The 16,611-nt window shown below is 30.8% G+C and overlaps 1 protein-coding gene across 1 annotated transcript in view; it reads right to left on the reverse strand.

Annotated features, from left to right (window-relative positions):
- Positions 1-16,611, reverse strand: part of LOC134697750 (collagen alpha-1(I) chain-like) — a 154,732-nt gene that overhangs the window by 121,305 nt on the left and 16,816 nt on the right. The window contains exons 3-8 of the mRNA XM_063560036.1: positions 10,258-10,372; positions 8,322-8,348; positions 7,882-7,899; positions 7,306-7,332; positions 6,696-6,722; positions 590-616 (exon numbers count right to left, since the gene is read on the reverse strand). Coding sequence (XP_063416106.1) covers positions 590-616; positions 6,696-6,722; positions 7,306-7,332; positions 7,882-7,899; positions 8,322-8,348; positions 10,258-10,372 — 241 coding nt within the window. The remainder of the gene's footprint in view (positions 1-589; positions 617-6,695; positions 6,723-7,305; positions 7,333-7,881; positions 7,900-8,321; positions 8,349-10,257; positions 10,373-16,611) is intronic.

Here is a 16,611-nt window from a genome sequence, read left to right on the forward strand (position 1 = left end):
CCCCCCCCCCCTTTTCATTTAAGTAAAATATCTTCAAAAGATTCCTTACATCCTGTACATAAAGTTGCTTTAAAATAAAAATATACAAATAAACTGTGTGGATAAATATCTTTACTTTTACATACGAACAGAAAATTAAAAGTGGAATTATAACTTCAAACAACATGACATAAAACCATATGATAAAGTTGCAAATTTCAAAGCGAAAAATCCTTTATCAATGGCAAAATTAAAAGCTTTTTGTATCTTTTGATGAACTATTTCAAGGTAAGGAAGAAATGTTCTTTGATATAAAACTCTTGGTTAAACATTTTGCACTAACACTGGTGACGTCTTATAAAGTCTGATTAGCAGCTCCATGCTCTTGAATTCCGTTTGATATGTATATTTTATGTGCAGGTTAAGCTAACACTGCTGCTAAGGAGACGGAAATTAAAATATCAAAACTGATATTGTCTCTTTTCAGAGATTCTAGTACTAGTATGACAGCTTATGTCAAACTCGATCGTATGTTTTCACCGTACTTAGCAAGGAAATGAGATACATTGTAATACAACTGCAATTGATATACACGAGTATTGATACAAACCATTCTTTCCTTGAGGTTCTGGTGGTACTGAAAGTTAGAGAAGATTATACATCAAAAGTACAAAATTATAAAACAATATGTTTTAAGAATATCGTATTTATTTGTATGGATTTATTATTGTCGGTTGAAATTAATGGGGGATCTTGCAGGTATACATGAAGCAGGAATGTTAATGTTCAACGAAGTATACAGTATTTTATGCATGTGTTCAGACTAAGTAACTTCAAGGAAACTATAAAATGTTTACAAATGTATTCACAAAATACAAGAATTCTTCAATTTTGTACACACTAACATTAAATAAATCCACATTATAAATGTTTGCAAACTGATTTTGAAGGAACTATCCACTAAAAGCTTTGCTGCTGTCCTGGATGAAAGAGCAGATTAAAAGCCATTATCAGACTCTAGCACATCTATTTTAAAAGTTTATAGACATTTACAGTCTTTATATATGAGAAAGCATGTATCTTCAAAGATTCGGAAATAGAACATACATATTTGGATGGAGATTTGTCTCATTGGCGCTCACACCACATCTTCCTATATCTATTTAATGATACTTTATTTGCAAGCATTTGAGAAAAAATGGTAATGAGAGCTCAAATGTTTTAAGTTGAGTGGAACGTCTGATTGAATATAATTTCAAATTTTAATTTTACACGATTAAAATGTAACTAAGCAAGAAAATAAAAACAAATGTAATTAGAATACTATTGTTATACATGATTATTGATACGTACTGTTCTGTACTATAGGTTCTGATGGTCCTGAAAGTTCAAGAAGATGAAATACCACAAATATTACTTGAAACAATTTAGTTTAAAATATTAGTATCAGTAGAAGTATAATGTTTACCTTCCGAAGCTTTTTTTATTTTTTAGTAGCAATAAACAAAAGAACTATGTCAATTGGACATGCTTTGATACTATTTATGCGCTTGAATTTTTACTTGATAACATGTTTGTTCGCTTTGGAGATTCCGTATATCGTCAAGTTATTGGAATTCTAATGGGGACTTACTGTGCACCACTTATTGCGATCCTGTTTTTGTATTGTTATGAGTTACAATTTATGACTAAAATTAGCAAAGACCCATCACAACAACATTTGATACACAAATTTAACAATACTTTTAGATATTTGGATGATATATTGGCTCTCAATAATGACGACTTCAGTATGTATACTAAAGAAATTTACCTGTAGCACTTACATTAAATAAAGCTAATGATAACAATGACCACTGCCCTTTCCTCGATCTTGATATCTATATCATAAACGGGAAGCTTAATACAAAAATTTATGATAAAAGAGATGAATTTTCATTTCCTATTGTTAATTATCCATTTTTAGATGGTGACGTTCCCTTGTCACCATCTTATGGTGTTTATATATCTCAACTTGTACGATTCGCTCGTGTATGTAACCACGTATTAGATTTTAGCGAGAGAAATTTATGTATTACTGAAAAATTATTACACCAGGGTTTTCGATATCACAAACTGGTCAAAACATTTACCAAATTTTATCACCGGTATAAGGAAATAATTCGTAAATATAACTCAACATGCAGACATCTTATACGTTCAGGTATATCACATCCAATTTTTTATGGAAATATTCTTTATAAAGCACAAAGATGTCAGTATTCTCCTCAGAAACTAACAAAACCTTCAAATAGACTCATTAAAAAGGGATATAGTTACGATACTGTTGTCAGGTCATTAAAATTTGCATATTTTGGCTTTAATATTGATTCATTGATAGGGTCTTTGCATCGGAACTAAACACATTTATTTCTAAAAAAACAGTTGTTGGCATGACACGGGTTATGTTCTTCTCATATATGTTATGATAGTATGATACTAAACCCCTAACGGGAGGGATTGTGCCTGATATTCATATGATGAAGACATAATCTTTCAATCAGTTTAATTGAAGTCTGGAGCTGGCATGTCAGTTAACTGCTAGTAGTCTGTTGTTATTTATGTATTATTGTCATTTTATTTATTTTCTTTTGTTACATCTTTTGACATCGGACTCGGACTTCTCTTACACTGAATTTTAATGTGCGTATTGTTATGCTTTTACTTTTCTACATTGGCTAGAGGTATAGGGGGGGGGGGGGGGGTTAATATCTCATAAACATGTTTAACCCCGCCGCAATTTTGCGCCTGTCCCAAGTCAGGAGCCTCTGGCCTTTGTTAGTCTTGTATGATTTTAAATTTTAGTTTCGTGTGTATTATTCGGAGTTTAGTATGACGTTCATTGTCACTGTACTATTACGCATATTTTTAGGGGCCAGCTGAAGGACACCTACGGGTGCGGGAATTATCGATACATTGAAGACCCATTGGTTGCCTTCGGCTGTTGTCTGCTCTATGGTCGGGTAGTTGTCGCTTTGACATATTCACCATTTCCTTTCTCAATTTTATGGTTTGAGTGTTCAACCGATATACTAAAATATTATTTAAAAGATAAAAAAAAGTGTGGTTTTGAGCAGTGTTTTAAATGTTTGTAGAATTCGATTGTTAAGATATTATCTTATAAAACTTGTTCATACACATGTTATTTTAAATTTGCATTTCAAAGCACTTAAGATACAATTTTTTGCATTATTAGCAAATCATGAAAATTTACGATTCAATGACATAAGTAATACAGTGCTACACAATATGTTTGAATAATCTATTATGTATTGTTGTTACAGTGGTACGACAGGTATCATATTCTTTTTTTCTTTCAACATTTCAGGATTTTTTGTCTATGGATTCATTACTATTCGTGAGTCTGTTATTTCTGTCGATTGCTTGGGTATACGCAAGCGACGATTTAATTGATGAAAACAATACACATTTTCTGTTTGCATGTATACAGACGTCGGCATAAATCAATTATCCTCGAAACCCCAAATAATTTCTTAATCAATCCACATTATTACCAACAAACAAACATGAATAAGAAGTATAAGTTTCCTGTTGGAAATTCGGCAAGATACATTATATTCAGAATGCAATTCATATACACGAATGATGATACATACCAACGTTTTCATCAAGTCTTTGTGGTGCTTAAAGTTAGAGAAGATAGTATTGCATCATTATATTACTTTGGAATGATTCGAGTGTTAAAAGTTACTTAAGGTATTTTGAACAATCAACAATGATTTAAAATGTGCATAGCAAAAATGTTTGTTTTTTCTTCAGGATTGTTGTTTATCTGAAATAGTGTAGCATTTCACAGTGGTATACTACTTTTACTTTAAATATGCATCCCTTATTCTATTGATTTTGTATTCAAATGGTATCATAAATCAAATGTATTCGTTCAGTGTATGTTCACTTGTGTTACTATTTTATTGAGTCTTTTTATTGAGTTAAGCCATTTCAAATAATACTTTATAGTGTGTCTTGTGATGTCTGATATTGTTTCAGATATAGCCGAAGTTTTGGTACAATTAAAACGTTAAAAGCCGCTGCAATTGTTTGCACCTGTCCCAAGTTCAGTAGTTGTCGTTTTTTAATGTGGTTCATGAGTGTTTCTCGTTTCTAGTTTTTAAAATAAATTAGACTGTTGGTTTTCCCTTTTGAATGGTTTCACAGTACTGTAATATTTTTGTGGGCCCATTATAGCTTGCTGTGCGCTGTAAGCCATTGCCTACTGTGGAAGGCCGTACTTTGACCTACATGTATAAAGGTTTACACGATAATGACTGCTATAGCCATATTTTGACTATTTTATTTATTATGTGTGTTTAGTTCACGCATTATTGTAAATATAACGGAATTTGACCAGACTTTCATCAAAGTGAAAGGGTTAACGCTATACAACCAGGATTAATCCACCATTTTCTACATTTGAAAATGCCTGTACCAAGTCAGGAATATGACAGTTCTTGTCCATTCGTTGATAAAGTGTTTTGTCATTTTATTTTACCATGTGATTATAGATTTTCCGATTGTATTTTCCTCTGAGTTCAGTATTTCTATTTTATTTTTATTTTATTTTTTACTTGGTTAAATTTTGACTTGAATGGAAAGTTGACACATTGGCACTCTTATCACATCTTATTTATATATATTACAAGCGCTTATTATTATACTGTGCAAACAAGGTGCGATTAACATACAAGCAAGTTATACATACTAGCAGCTTCTGGTGATTCTGAATAGAAGAGAAGATCGAGTATAATTATATAGAGGCGATTCGGAATTTTCAACGAAATACCAACTTTCTGTATTCTTGTGGGCAGACGTTGACATAAATTAATTACAAGCAAAATATATTCAAACAATTCCTTAATTGATACAATTTTTAACCACAATCTTACATCAATACGAAGTTAAAGTTGTTTGTTCATACAACAGACGAGGTATGCTAATGTTAAAAGAATTCGAAAATTATGTTTGCTCTTAATTGTTCACATGCATTTAAGTATGTGAAATATTTGATCATGTTGTCCTGAAAATAAGGGAAGATAAAAGGTCAACATCATATTTTTTAAAATAATGATTCAAATGTTAAAAGTAATGAAAGTAATTTCTTCAATCAACGATGATTTAAAATCTGCATTTCAAGCTCATGATTCATTGTGCAAACAAAGTGAAATTGACAGACAGGAATAGTTTTACATACCAGGAGCTTCCGATGGTCCTGAAAGTGAGAGAAGACCGTATAACATAATACAGTGATTAGTTTAAATGTTCAACAAAGTGTACGATTTCTGTTTTCTTGTAGGCAGACGTTGACATAAATTTATTATCCAAGAAAAATTACCCAAATAATTCATCTAATGTCTTTACCAATGTAAATTGTTACCCTCAAACATTAATGAACACGAAGTATACTTTTTTTTTTATTCTGCAGACAAGAAATTATAATATTGACGGAATTCGAAACATATGTTTTGCTTATAGTTGATGAAATGTGTAAACATATGTGAAAAATTTGATAATATTGAATAGAACTTTAACAATCATTTCTTTTCCAATGTTTTATGTATTCATTACAAATGAGTTGTTTGTAGACGAAACGTGCATCATGCGTAAGTTACAAAATTTAATCCTAATATCTATGTTGAGTTTATTAACGAATATAAATACATACCACCAAGTTGGTTGTGTTCTTATTGTCCCGGAAGAACGAGAAGATGAAACACAACAATTTTATTGCTATCAAAGACATTTAATTTTTCGCCTTGAAAAAATCTGATTAAATCTAAATTTTCGACATTTGAAGCTTTTATGTTTTCGCTCTAAATTTTCGACATTTGGAGCTTTTATGTCTTCGCTCTGTGTTTAATAACACCATACATATATATGTAGGAACAGTTATACATACCAGCAGTGTGTGCTGGTCCTGAAAGTTAGAGAAAACCGAATATCATAATACAGTGATCGATTTAAATGTTCAACGAGGTACACATTTCTTTTTTCTAGTAGACAGACATTGGCATTAATTAATTATCCAAGAAAAAATACTCTTATCATTCCGTAATAAATGCAAATTTGTACACACAAACAAAAATCAATACAAAGTATACGTTTTTTTTTTAAAATTCTGCAGACAAGTAATGATAATATTGATTGAATTCATGTTTTAAACTGTGTTAAAGTAAGTTAAACATTAAATAATGTTGATAGTAACTTTAACTAACATTTCTTTTTCAAATGACTACGTGTGTCCCTTATAAACATAAACGATGAATTTTAACAAGAACGTATCAGATATCACGAATTGTTGTCCTGTAAGAAATTGAAGATGGAATGCAACAGCATATTGCTATCAACAAATGCATGTCATTTGAGATTTAAACAAATCTATTCAAATCTCAATGTTTCTACAATTGAAGCTTTCCTTATTTGTACCTATATTTTATTCGACGCTTGAAAAATTGAAAATATATAAACTTAATTGTTACCGCCTTTGCAAGGATGTAAACAAAAGAAATTTACATCATAGTTGAAATGTTTAATTGAGATTTGAACTTTTGATTGTAATTGTGATCGAAATTTCTTTTTCATATGATAAACATTTGACTAAGCAAGTATGTAAGATATATATAACCAGAATGTAATTGATATTCAATTATGTCAATTCATACCATCATCTTCTTTAGGTCCTTGTTGTCCTGAAAATATGGGAGGAAATTGAATCAATATTTTTGTTTAATAACTATTCGAATATTAAAAAGTAATTCAGGTAAATTGTTCAATCAACAAACGATTTGATATGTACATCTCAAGCATATAATGAACTGTGTCAAAATAGGGAAATTGACGAACAGGAATAGTTGTACATACCAGCAGGTTCTGATGGTCCTGAAAGTCAGAGAAACCCAAATATCATAATACACTGACTAATTTTAATGGTCAACAAAGTACGCAAGTTCTGTATTCTTGTTGGCAGACTTTGGCATGAAATAATTATTCAAGAAAAAAACCCGAATAATTTCTTTAATCATTGCAAATTTTACCCATGATCATTCATCAATACGGATACAAAGTAGCTTTGTTTGTAAAAAGAACAGACCAGCTATGATAATGTTCAAGGAACTCGAAACATATGTTTCGCCAATCATTGTTCAAATGTATTTCATTTGATCATGTTATTTGGAACTTCAACTAACATTTCTTTTTCCAATGGTTTATGTTCCATTTTAAACGTAAGCATAAACAATGTCTTATCTGATATACACGAACATGGGTACATACCATCCATTTGTGTAGGTTCGTGTTGTCCTGGAAGAAATAGAAGATGGAACACAATAGCGTTATTGCTATCAATAAAGACATGTCGCTTTAAACAAATCTTCTTAAATCCAAATGTGCCGTCATTTTGTGCTTTCCTTTTTCATCTTTATATTAAATAAGAACATATTTTCTATACACATCGGAAATTGTAAATATATATATACTTAAATATTACCGCCTTTGGAAGGATGTACACAAAAAGGAATATACATCATAGCTAAAATGTTTGATGACGATTAAAACGTTTGCTTGTAATTTCATCGGATTAACATGTTACTTAGCAAGTATCTTAGATAAGAAGAACCATTATGCAATTGATATTCACGAATTTAAAAGCATACAATCATCTTTTTGAGGACCTTGTTGTCCTGAAAGTAAGGGAAGAAATTAAATCAACATTTTTTAATAACGATTCCATTGTTAAAAAGTAATTAAAGTAATTTGATCAATCAACGAATGATTTGATATGTGCATAGCGAGCATTTGGAATACTGTGTAAACATAGTGATATTGACAGACAGGAATAGTTCTACATACCAGCAGGATCTGACGGTCCTGAAAGATAGAAAATACCGAATATTACAATACAGTGACTTATTCAAATGTTTGATTCAAATGTATGCATGTTCTGTATTCTTGTTGACAGACTTTGGCATAAATTAATCATCTAAGAAAATATATCCCAATTATTCCTTTAAAAAATTGCAATATGTACCCACGACCATACATCAATACGAAGTTAAAGCTATTTTTTAATTCAACAGACCAGCTATGGTAATGTTGGAGAAATTCGAAACATATGTTTAGTTAATAATTGTTTAAATGTATTTAAGTACTAGTATATGAAACATTTGATCATGCCATTTGGAACTTCAACTAACATTTCTTTTTCAAATGATGTATGTGTCCATTGTAGGCATACACAATGAATTTTTACATGATTTTATCTGATATACAAGAATAATATTGAAACATACCATCTAGTTGGTTAGGTACCTGTAGTTCTGAAAGAAAGAGAAGATATAATATCATGATTGATACAATCAAAGACATTCTGTTTATCTTATAGACTTGATGAACTCTACAATTTAAGTGTTTCGACATGTGGCGTTTTCATTTTTCTCTCAATATTTTATAAGAAAGTATTTCTTTGGTACATTCCTGCTTGCCAAAAAAATATAAATTATTGAAATCTTCTTAAACAATTACCAAAACTGGATATTTCATCTGTTACTTTGAATGAGTGATCAACGCAAAGAATATTACCTCTGATTTCTTAAATTATTGATATCAACCGAGATACTATTCTTAATTTTCACCTATCAATGACATCATCTTGAAAAACTACCTTTGATTTCTTAAACTATTGGTGTAAGAAAAAGAGATACATATTGCTTTCTATCATTCAAGAAAATTGCCCTTGCTGTCTTGCATCATTCATCGCCACAATAACAAATACTTCTGTTTCCTTGTATCATTTTTTAACTTTACGGAAATTGTCTCCCCTTCCTTGTTTCATTAATCAACCGTAAGAAGATAATATCCCCTTCCTTGTATTATCATCTATAAATCACATTTATTGGGTAATTGACCGCCACAAAGACAACTTTGTCTAACTTCTTGAATCATGATCATATCTCTTATCATAAGCTAGTTTACCTATACCTCTTACATGTCTTAGCTCACACGAGAAATGTGCCTTAGTTTTCATGTATTATTGATTTACCTCATTTAGAAAATGACCATGATTGCTCTTTAATAATGAATCGCCGAATGAATTTTTTTTCGTTAAAACAATAATTTCATCTCGGAAAATAACTTTATATTCATGTATAATGATTTCATCTCGGGAGATAACCTTTTTTCGTGAATCATTGGTCTCAGATAAGAAAATAACCTTTGCTTCATAGTATCATAGTATATTCACGGTATATTACCTTTGCCTCATTGTATCATTGATTTCACAGAAACCAACCTTTACTTTTTTTTCAATCATTGATCTAAGCAAAGAAAGTTACCAATAATTCGATATATTGTATAGTCTAGGACAAAAAGTCCTCCTCTATTTGGTATCAATGATTTCATTTCGGAAAAAGACATCTGCTTTCTCTAATCAATAATTTACTTTCGAAAAAATACTGTTCGTCTTTTAATCATTGAACTTTGCATAGAATAATAGCATTTGCTTTCTCTCATTAAAGCAAAACAACCTTTGCTTTTGTGTATACATGTAATGAATCTCATTAAATATTTTGGATCATGGATTTGTTTAAGAACATTTTTCATGTAATAGTGTGTTTTTCTAAAATTTACACACCCATTCAAGGACGAAAAAAGATATGACGTCAGCAAGGAGTAATTTATACAACTATCTAGGAAATTTTTAGAGAACAGTTTCGAAATTCTTTGTTTACTTGGTGATAAATAAGATTTTAATTTATATAACATTATCAAAGTAAGTCCTAATTTCAGACCACAATGTTTTTTTCAAGTAACGTTGATGTGCACATATACGATAGCAGACATATCTAGAACTATTTCTTTCAACATAATTTACATGTAACATTTTTAATGATCAAACCATTCGTGTTTTGCCTTAGTTGTCCAAAATCTAACCTGAATAAGTAATTCAACCTTAGTTACAATGTTTATCTTTATTAAAAAAATACTATGTATTTGAAACTTAACAAATAATTTGTGACACTATGTGTGTATCTGACATAAATAGATATACTAGCAAATAACTATATTATACCAATTCAAATAGTTAATTCAAGACATTCTAAACAATGATAATGAAAAAGTAAAATGGTTTAACACATACAAATGACGCCAAAAATTATGATGTCGTTATTAAGGTTTGAACTATAAAGTGAGGCAAATGCTGCTTTTACAAACAAGCAATTTACTTACGATTTTTGGTATCACTGAAACTTTGTTTTTCAGTATCTGGAATCGTCTGTTTTGTTTCCGGTTCCTTTGGTCTGTTTTTCACTGGAGCTGAATATGTCTGTTTTATTTCTGGTTTCTTTGAAATATAACTTGTTTGTTTTACAGGAGTTCGATATTGTTGTTTTCTTTCCGGTTTATTTGATCTATAACTTGTTCTCGTCGAGAAATATCGATACTTCTTTTTTGTTACCAGTTTCTTTCGTCTGTAGCTTGTGTTTATCACTGAAGCTGGAAACGTCCGTTTTATTTCTGGCTTCTTTGATCCATATCTCGAGCTGCGACTCGTTCGTTTCGAAGAATATCGATTTCTATGCCTTATTATTGATTTATTTGATCTATACTGTGTTTGTTTCGAAGAATGTCCATATGTTCGAGTTAAACCTTGTTTCTTTAGTCTATAACTTGTTGCTTTTGATTTAGTCCGATAAGAACGATGTGCTGAAATAAGAAACATTATAGATAGCACGTAGATATTTTTAGCTATTTAAAGAATAAGTAATCAAGAATTCAAAAAGAGAAAACTCTTCAACGAGTGACTGAACAACACAATTATTCACGAAAACGAGTTGCACATGAGTGAATTAGCGATGTTGTGTGATCAAGAACAATTCGATATAAGAATTTATTGATTAGTTATTCTGTTTACTACATTGACAATGGGATTTTTTAGCAAAATTAAAGATGTAAGGAACAGTAGCATTGATGCGACGTCATCAACCACGTCTTCACAACACCTATTGTTGTATACATCTGCTGAGTATTTCAAATGAGTTTATTTCCATGTGAAATTATAGGCCTCTTTTTTGGGGGGGATTAAGTGCAAGCAATCTGATAATGTAAGTCAATATACAAAAATGATTCTTATATGATTTGCCTGTTTGGGAATACCTGTATATGACTGGTCGAGAGGATTTCCGGTAGAGGATGTTAACGTTGTTTATTTTTCGATAGATAACGTTTACCAAACAATTTTTTGTACCACTGTAGACAATATGGCGGCGATAACACATTCCGGTTAGATGTTGAAAGTATTTATGTTCACCCCACATATAAGCCCAACATATTTATTTCAATGAGAATAAGAACTTTTTTCTAGTTTATTCTTATCATATAGGCCATATTTTTGCTTTGACCAACAAATACATCCATGTGCAAGGCCAATTTGACGTCACACATATACAATTTACGTGTGATAGTGGTTAAAAGTGTGGAAAAACAAATTCCTTTTCGCCAATGTCAATGATTTATAATGATTAAACTGGACTCAAGTTGGACTTAAATTTGTTTGTGATTGAATTGTACTCCAACACGTTCCTTTAAAAAGGCGTTTAATCCTATAGAAGATGTGGTACGATTACCAATGAGACAATTCCCCATAAGATGACACATACATTAACAAATATTGGTCAACGTACAGCCTTCGACAATGACCAAAACCCACACCTTTAAAAGGTCTCGAAATGACAAATGTAAAACAATTCAAACGAGAAAACTAACGGCCTTATATTATATATTAAAACATTAATGAAACACAAATATGAAACACACATATACAAACAGAACTACTACAACTTATATAGCTATTAGCTGTTAGTGTATTGGACGCTTGTATGTTTTCGTTTTACGTATTGTATGGTATATTTTCGGTTAATAGATAAGACAGTCCCATTTTCACTGAAGGAAATACAAACCTTTGACTGAGAAGGTATCTGAATAAATGGTACTAGCGATCTCTTGTTTTCTAAATTACATTTCTATATCAATAAGTAATGTTGTAAAGTGAAAAACATGATACAATTTTGCTTAGTATATGAATAACATGATCATGATAATAAAAAAAAACAGATCTATGGTTTAAGACCAAACATGACAGTCAGGAATTTTTTATTTTTATTCAGATTTCTTTTCACAAATTTGTCATGTGTAATTAATAAATTATTGAAATCAATACGCTGCTATTATGGGAATGTACAGATATAGTATGATCGGCATTAAAAACAATAAGTTCGACTTATTATAAGGTGAAAATGGTAAATAAAGTCATCTTAAATTTATTGTGAGGTTTGAATTCCGTTTTTGAATGCCTGCGGTATAAATTGATTCGGTGTTTCTTATCTTGTCTAAAGAATGAATTTACCATTAACTTAAATTGTGAATAGAAATAAGGAATGTTTCAAAGAGAGAATAACCCGACAAAAAAAAACAACAACCAAGCACGTGTTTGAAGGGAACAATTATTACTTAATCATCCAGAGATTATCCTTATAAAAACCGAACTTTCAACAATACGTTTAAACCTTTATATGTTTGAAAGTCCAGCAAAGTTTGTTTAACAACCTACCAATTTTTAACCTAATAATGAAATAAATGTTATACTCAATTTGACACTCCAAGAAATCGCAGAAACAAATTGTATAAAAACTCCGCTAAATCCATGATAAGAATTAAAAAAAAAATGGTTAACTAACAAAATCGGAAGATGCAAAATTTCACCACTAACAAAAATTTTAATTTTTAATTGGTTTCAATTTAAAAAACCATTATCACAACAAAGCTTTGAAAACTTATTATATCATATTAAACTGGCTAGTTTTCTTTTGCAAGAAATTCCATAGAAACTGCAATGTAGACTTATTTTGCATAACATTAATAAATAAGAAATAAATAATATGAAATTCCTTACCAATTACAAATGCAAGACAAGCTATACATATCAAAATCGTTATAAACATAAATCGTCTTGCCATTATATTAAAACAAGCTGGTATGATCTTCTAATGGTTCGTAAGAATTCTACAGAATGCCGTTCTGTGTTATGCTGACAAATTGTAATTGTATGGTATTCTATCAAACAATGTATATTAGTTTACAATGTAACATGTGTGTACCAGATAAACGCCATTTTATCAATAGTTAAGTTAGTTGAACCCTAAAACGAACTATTACTTGTTTTAATTTTTAAAGATATGAATTGTTTAACGTTTTTTTTCTTGTCAAAAGTTCAAGTGTTTGTAACGAACAGTAAATACAAAAGAAAAAAGAAAAAAAAAGACAATTCAACATGGGATTACAAATGGCAAAGTTCGTACATTTGAACCGAGGGTAATGGTACAGGCAATTTTATTTGCGGGAAATTGTGGATTAATCCTGGTGTATAGCAAGCCAAGTCTGTACATTGTTTGAAAATAGCGCAAGGCTCCTTTACATCAACAACAATGTGAGAGCCAAATAAAGAGACATGTCACGGTTTGGTGTACGACGGTTGGATCGTAAAATTATATTTATCGCTTAACAAACAACTGTGTCAACTGAGAAGAAAAAAATAGCCGGTAGACCCTCTATAGACAAGGGACACAAGCAAAAATTAAAGACAATAATACGACAAATGACCTGTACACGAAAACACAATATAGAGATGTGATAATACCGAGTAACGCCATAAGAAAGGACATAATTTGGGATATATATACATATGTTACAGTAAATAGGTGAAATTAGGAATTACATGTAATTACTAAAAATTAGGAATTACATGTAATCCTCGATGTACTTAGTAAATACAAGTAATTCCCGAAACGGCCCAGTTATTACCAGTAATTGCTAATTTTAAAATGAATTTTTACACCTATTTACTAACTTTTAAAACAATGTTGTAATATGGTAAGCTGATCAAAAGTTATGGTAATTCTAGCTATAGAAGATCAGTGAGTACTCTTAAAAGTTTATCAGCCTAAAATGTACCTTTTTTGTTATAAGAGAATTAGCTACGAGATATAAAATAAATTAAATACGATTTTTATGTTTGTTTAATCATTAATGGAAATTATATAGTGAAATTATTATTCACTTTTAGCAGTCAATCTGGTTCTGTTTTACTAAAATAAGCAGAGAAACATGGTTGATGATTTTTGCACTTGCAAGTGAATAATTGGATATCATTAAACACGTATTCATGTGACCTTCAATTCAACCCCTAGTTGGATTGTAAGGTTTTCGCAGAACCCAGTATCTCGCCTACTTTAGCTGTTAGTCGTTAGGTAAAACAAAAATTGGGGAAAACATATCAAATCTTTTGACTAGTGCTGTAGCTTCTTTCAAAATTTGGTTAAAATCTAGGATGGTTTATGAAATATAATAAATGTTTAAAACAAATTTTCTGCAGTGTATGTTATGTTAACTGAGGAAAAAAAACAAGTCAATTTATTAGGAATATATGAAAAGGGAATTCATCTTATGATCATAAACAAGCTTCTGGCCAAGTTTGGTAGAAATCCAGGATATTCTTAGAAAGTTATCAAAATTTTAAAAACTTTAATCACAATTTGAATGTAATGTTAACTGGTATATAAGTCCATTTATAAGTAAAATACGGGAAAACTTGATTTTATTTTCACAAAATTTACTTCTTGAAAATAATCTCATAATTATAGTCAAGCTTCTGTTCACGTTTTACTATTTTGTAAAAGGAATTTGACTTATGTCATTGGGTAAGTTTATATGCAACAACAACAACAAACATTTTATTTGCCAATCAAGGCGCCAAAAATGAGCAAAGCAATTACAGTATAATTTTCAAACATAATGTAAAGTAAATTAAACATAGGTTAAAAAGGACATAATATGATCGATTTTGATTTAATTGATTAATATAAAATATTAAAGCAAATGAAGTAAGTAGAGTATGCCTGATGGAGATTGCAATATAAAGAATTTATGAGATTTTAAGAATTATTCAAACAAATTTGGCATTGTCAAATGTTTATCATCAAAAAGAGCTGACAAAGTTGCCTATAAATTTCTCACAAATGTATATCTCACATGTGATGCCCCTACATGTGCATAGTGTTATGTTAGAATACATATTGCTGAGTATGGGGGCCTATAGATCTATGGTTCACTGTAAAAGATAATTTTGTCGCTATTAACTTCTGATGCGAGTATGAACTTTCAAATGTCAAAGTACAACTACCTCTTAAAAAGACAAAATTAATTAAAATCAAAACCCTGACCGCACCATCAATATACGTACAAACAGCCAGCAAAGTGAAAACTTCCTAGTATTCAAAATATAGGAGATATATCCTGAACCGCTATGAACATATAGTGCAATTATATATCCCACACATCCAAAAGAGAGAAAATTAATACTAAAAAAATTGTAAAAATTGTTAGACGTCATAACATACATTCGACAAATCAGACAATGCAATTTCTTAAATGACTTTCTAAAGGATCCTTTCCTTTGTTCTCCACGTAATTATTATGATCAAATCCGATAGTGATGACAGTTGTATAAGTCACTTCTATGTATGCATGTTTTGTTTATTCCGCCTTAAATAAGAGTGCTACCTATAAACCAGGTGAAAATGAGGACAATTAACACACTGTTTCGGTACAGATTTAATGTGAGCTTTGATTACCCAGTGTGTCAGCCTTGCCGTTATCATTGTGACGGTTTTTTGACTTCTAAAAAGTTAACCTTACCAAAACCCTATTATTAAAATGCAATAAAACATACGTATACACACTAATCGGGTTCGATCGTCCAAATAATTAGCAGGGTACCCTGGGTACCGCACAAATGCCACAGCGACGAACAGCAAACCAGTAAGGAAATACTGATAATGTATTGTCATTATTAAAGAGAGGGACGAAAGATACCGAAGGGACAGTCAAACTCATAAATCTAAAACAAACTACAAAGCCATGGCTAAAAACGAAAAAAGACAAACAATAGTACAAATGACACAACATGGAAAACCAAAGAATAAATAACACGAACCCCACCAAAAAACTAGGGGTGATCGCAGGTGCTCCGGTAGGGTAAACATGAACAAACGACAACCACTGAATTACAGGCTCCTGACTTAGGACAGTAACATATGTACAGAATGTGGTGGGTTTAAAAATGTTTGTAGGCTCCCAACCCTCCCCCTTACCTGGGACAGTGGTATAATTTTTCAACGTAAGAACGAACTATAAAAATCAGATAAAAGACTAAACTCATCAAATGGACACAAATACACTTCAAGTGGACGTGACCGGGTACTTGTACATCCCAACAACAAAAAGACACTAAGTAGTACTCGCAGTTACCTGACAGTTAGTTCAAAGCAACTAATAACTAACAAAATATCATGCACCTAAGAAGTAAACAGTGATGATGTTATACTAATCTAGACGGTAACGCAATATGTTAGAGCATACGCTATGTTGCAGCATACTGCAGTGAATGCATATTTGAGATAATTTATAAGTGGGGATGCACTAATATATCCATTCATCAGGTCATGCTGTAATTGTTAATTGTTGAAA

The sequence above is a fragment of the Mytilus trossulus genome, chromosome 14, assembly GCF_036588685.1.
Source record: "Mytilus trossulus isolate FHL-02 chromosome 14, PNRI_Mtr1.1.1.hap1, whole genome shotgun sequence".
Lineage (NCBI taxonomy): Eukaryota > Metazoa > Mollusca > Bivalvia > Mytilida > Mytilidae > Mytilus > Mytilus trossulus.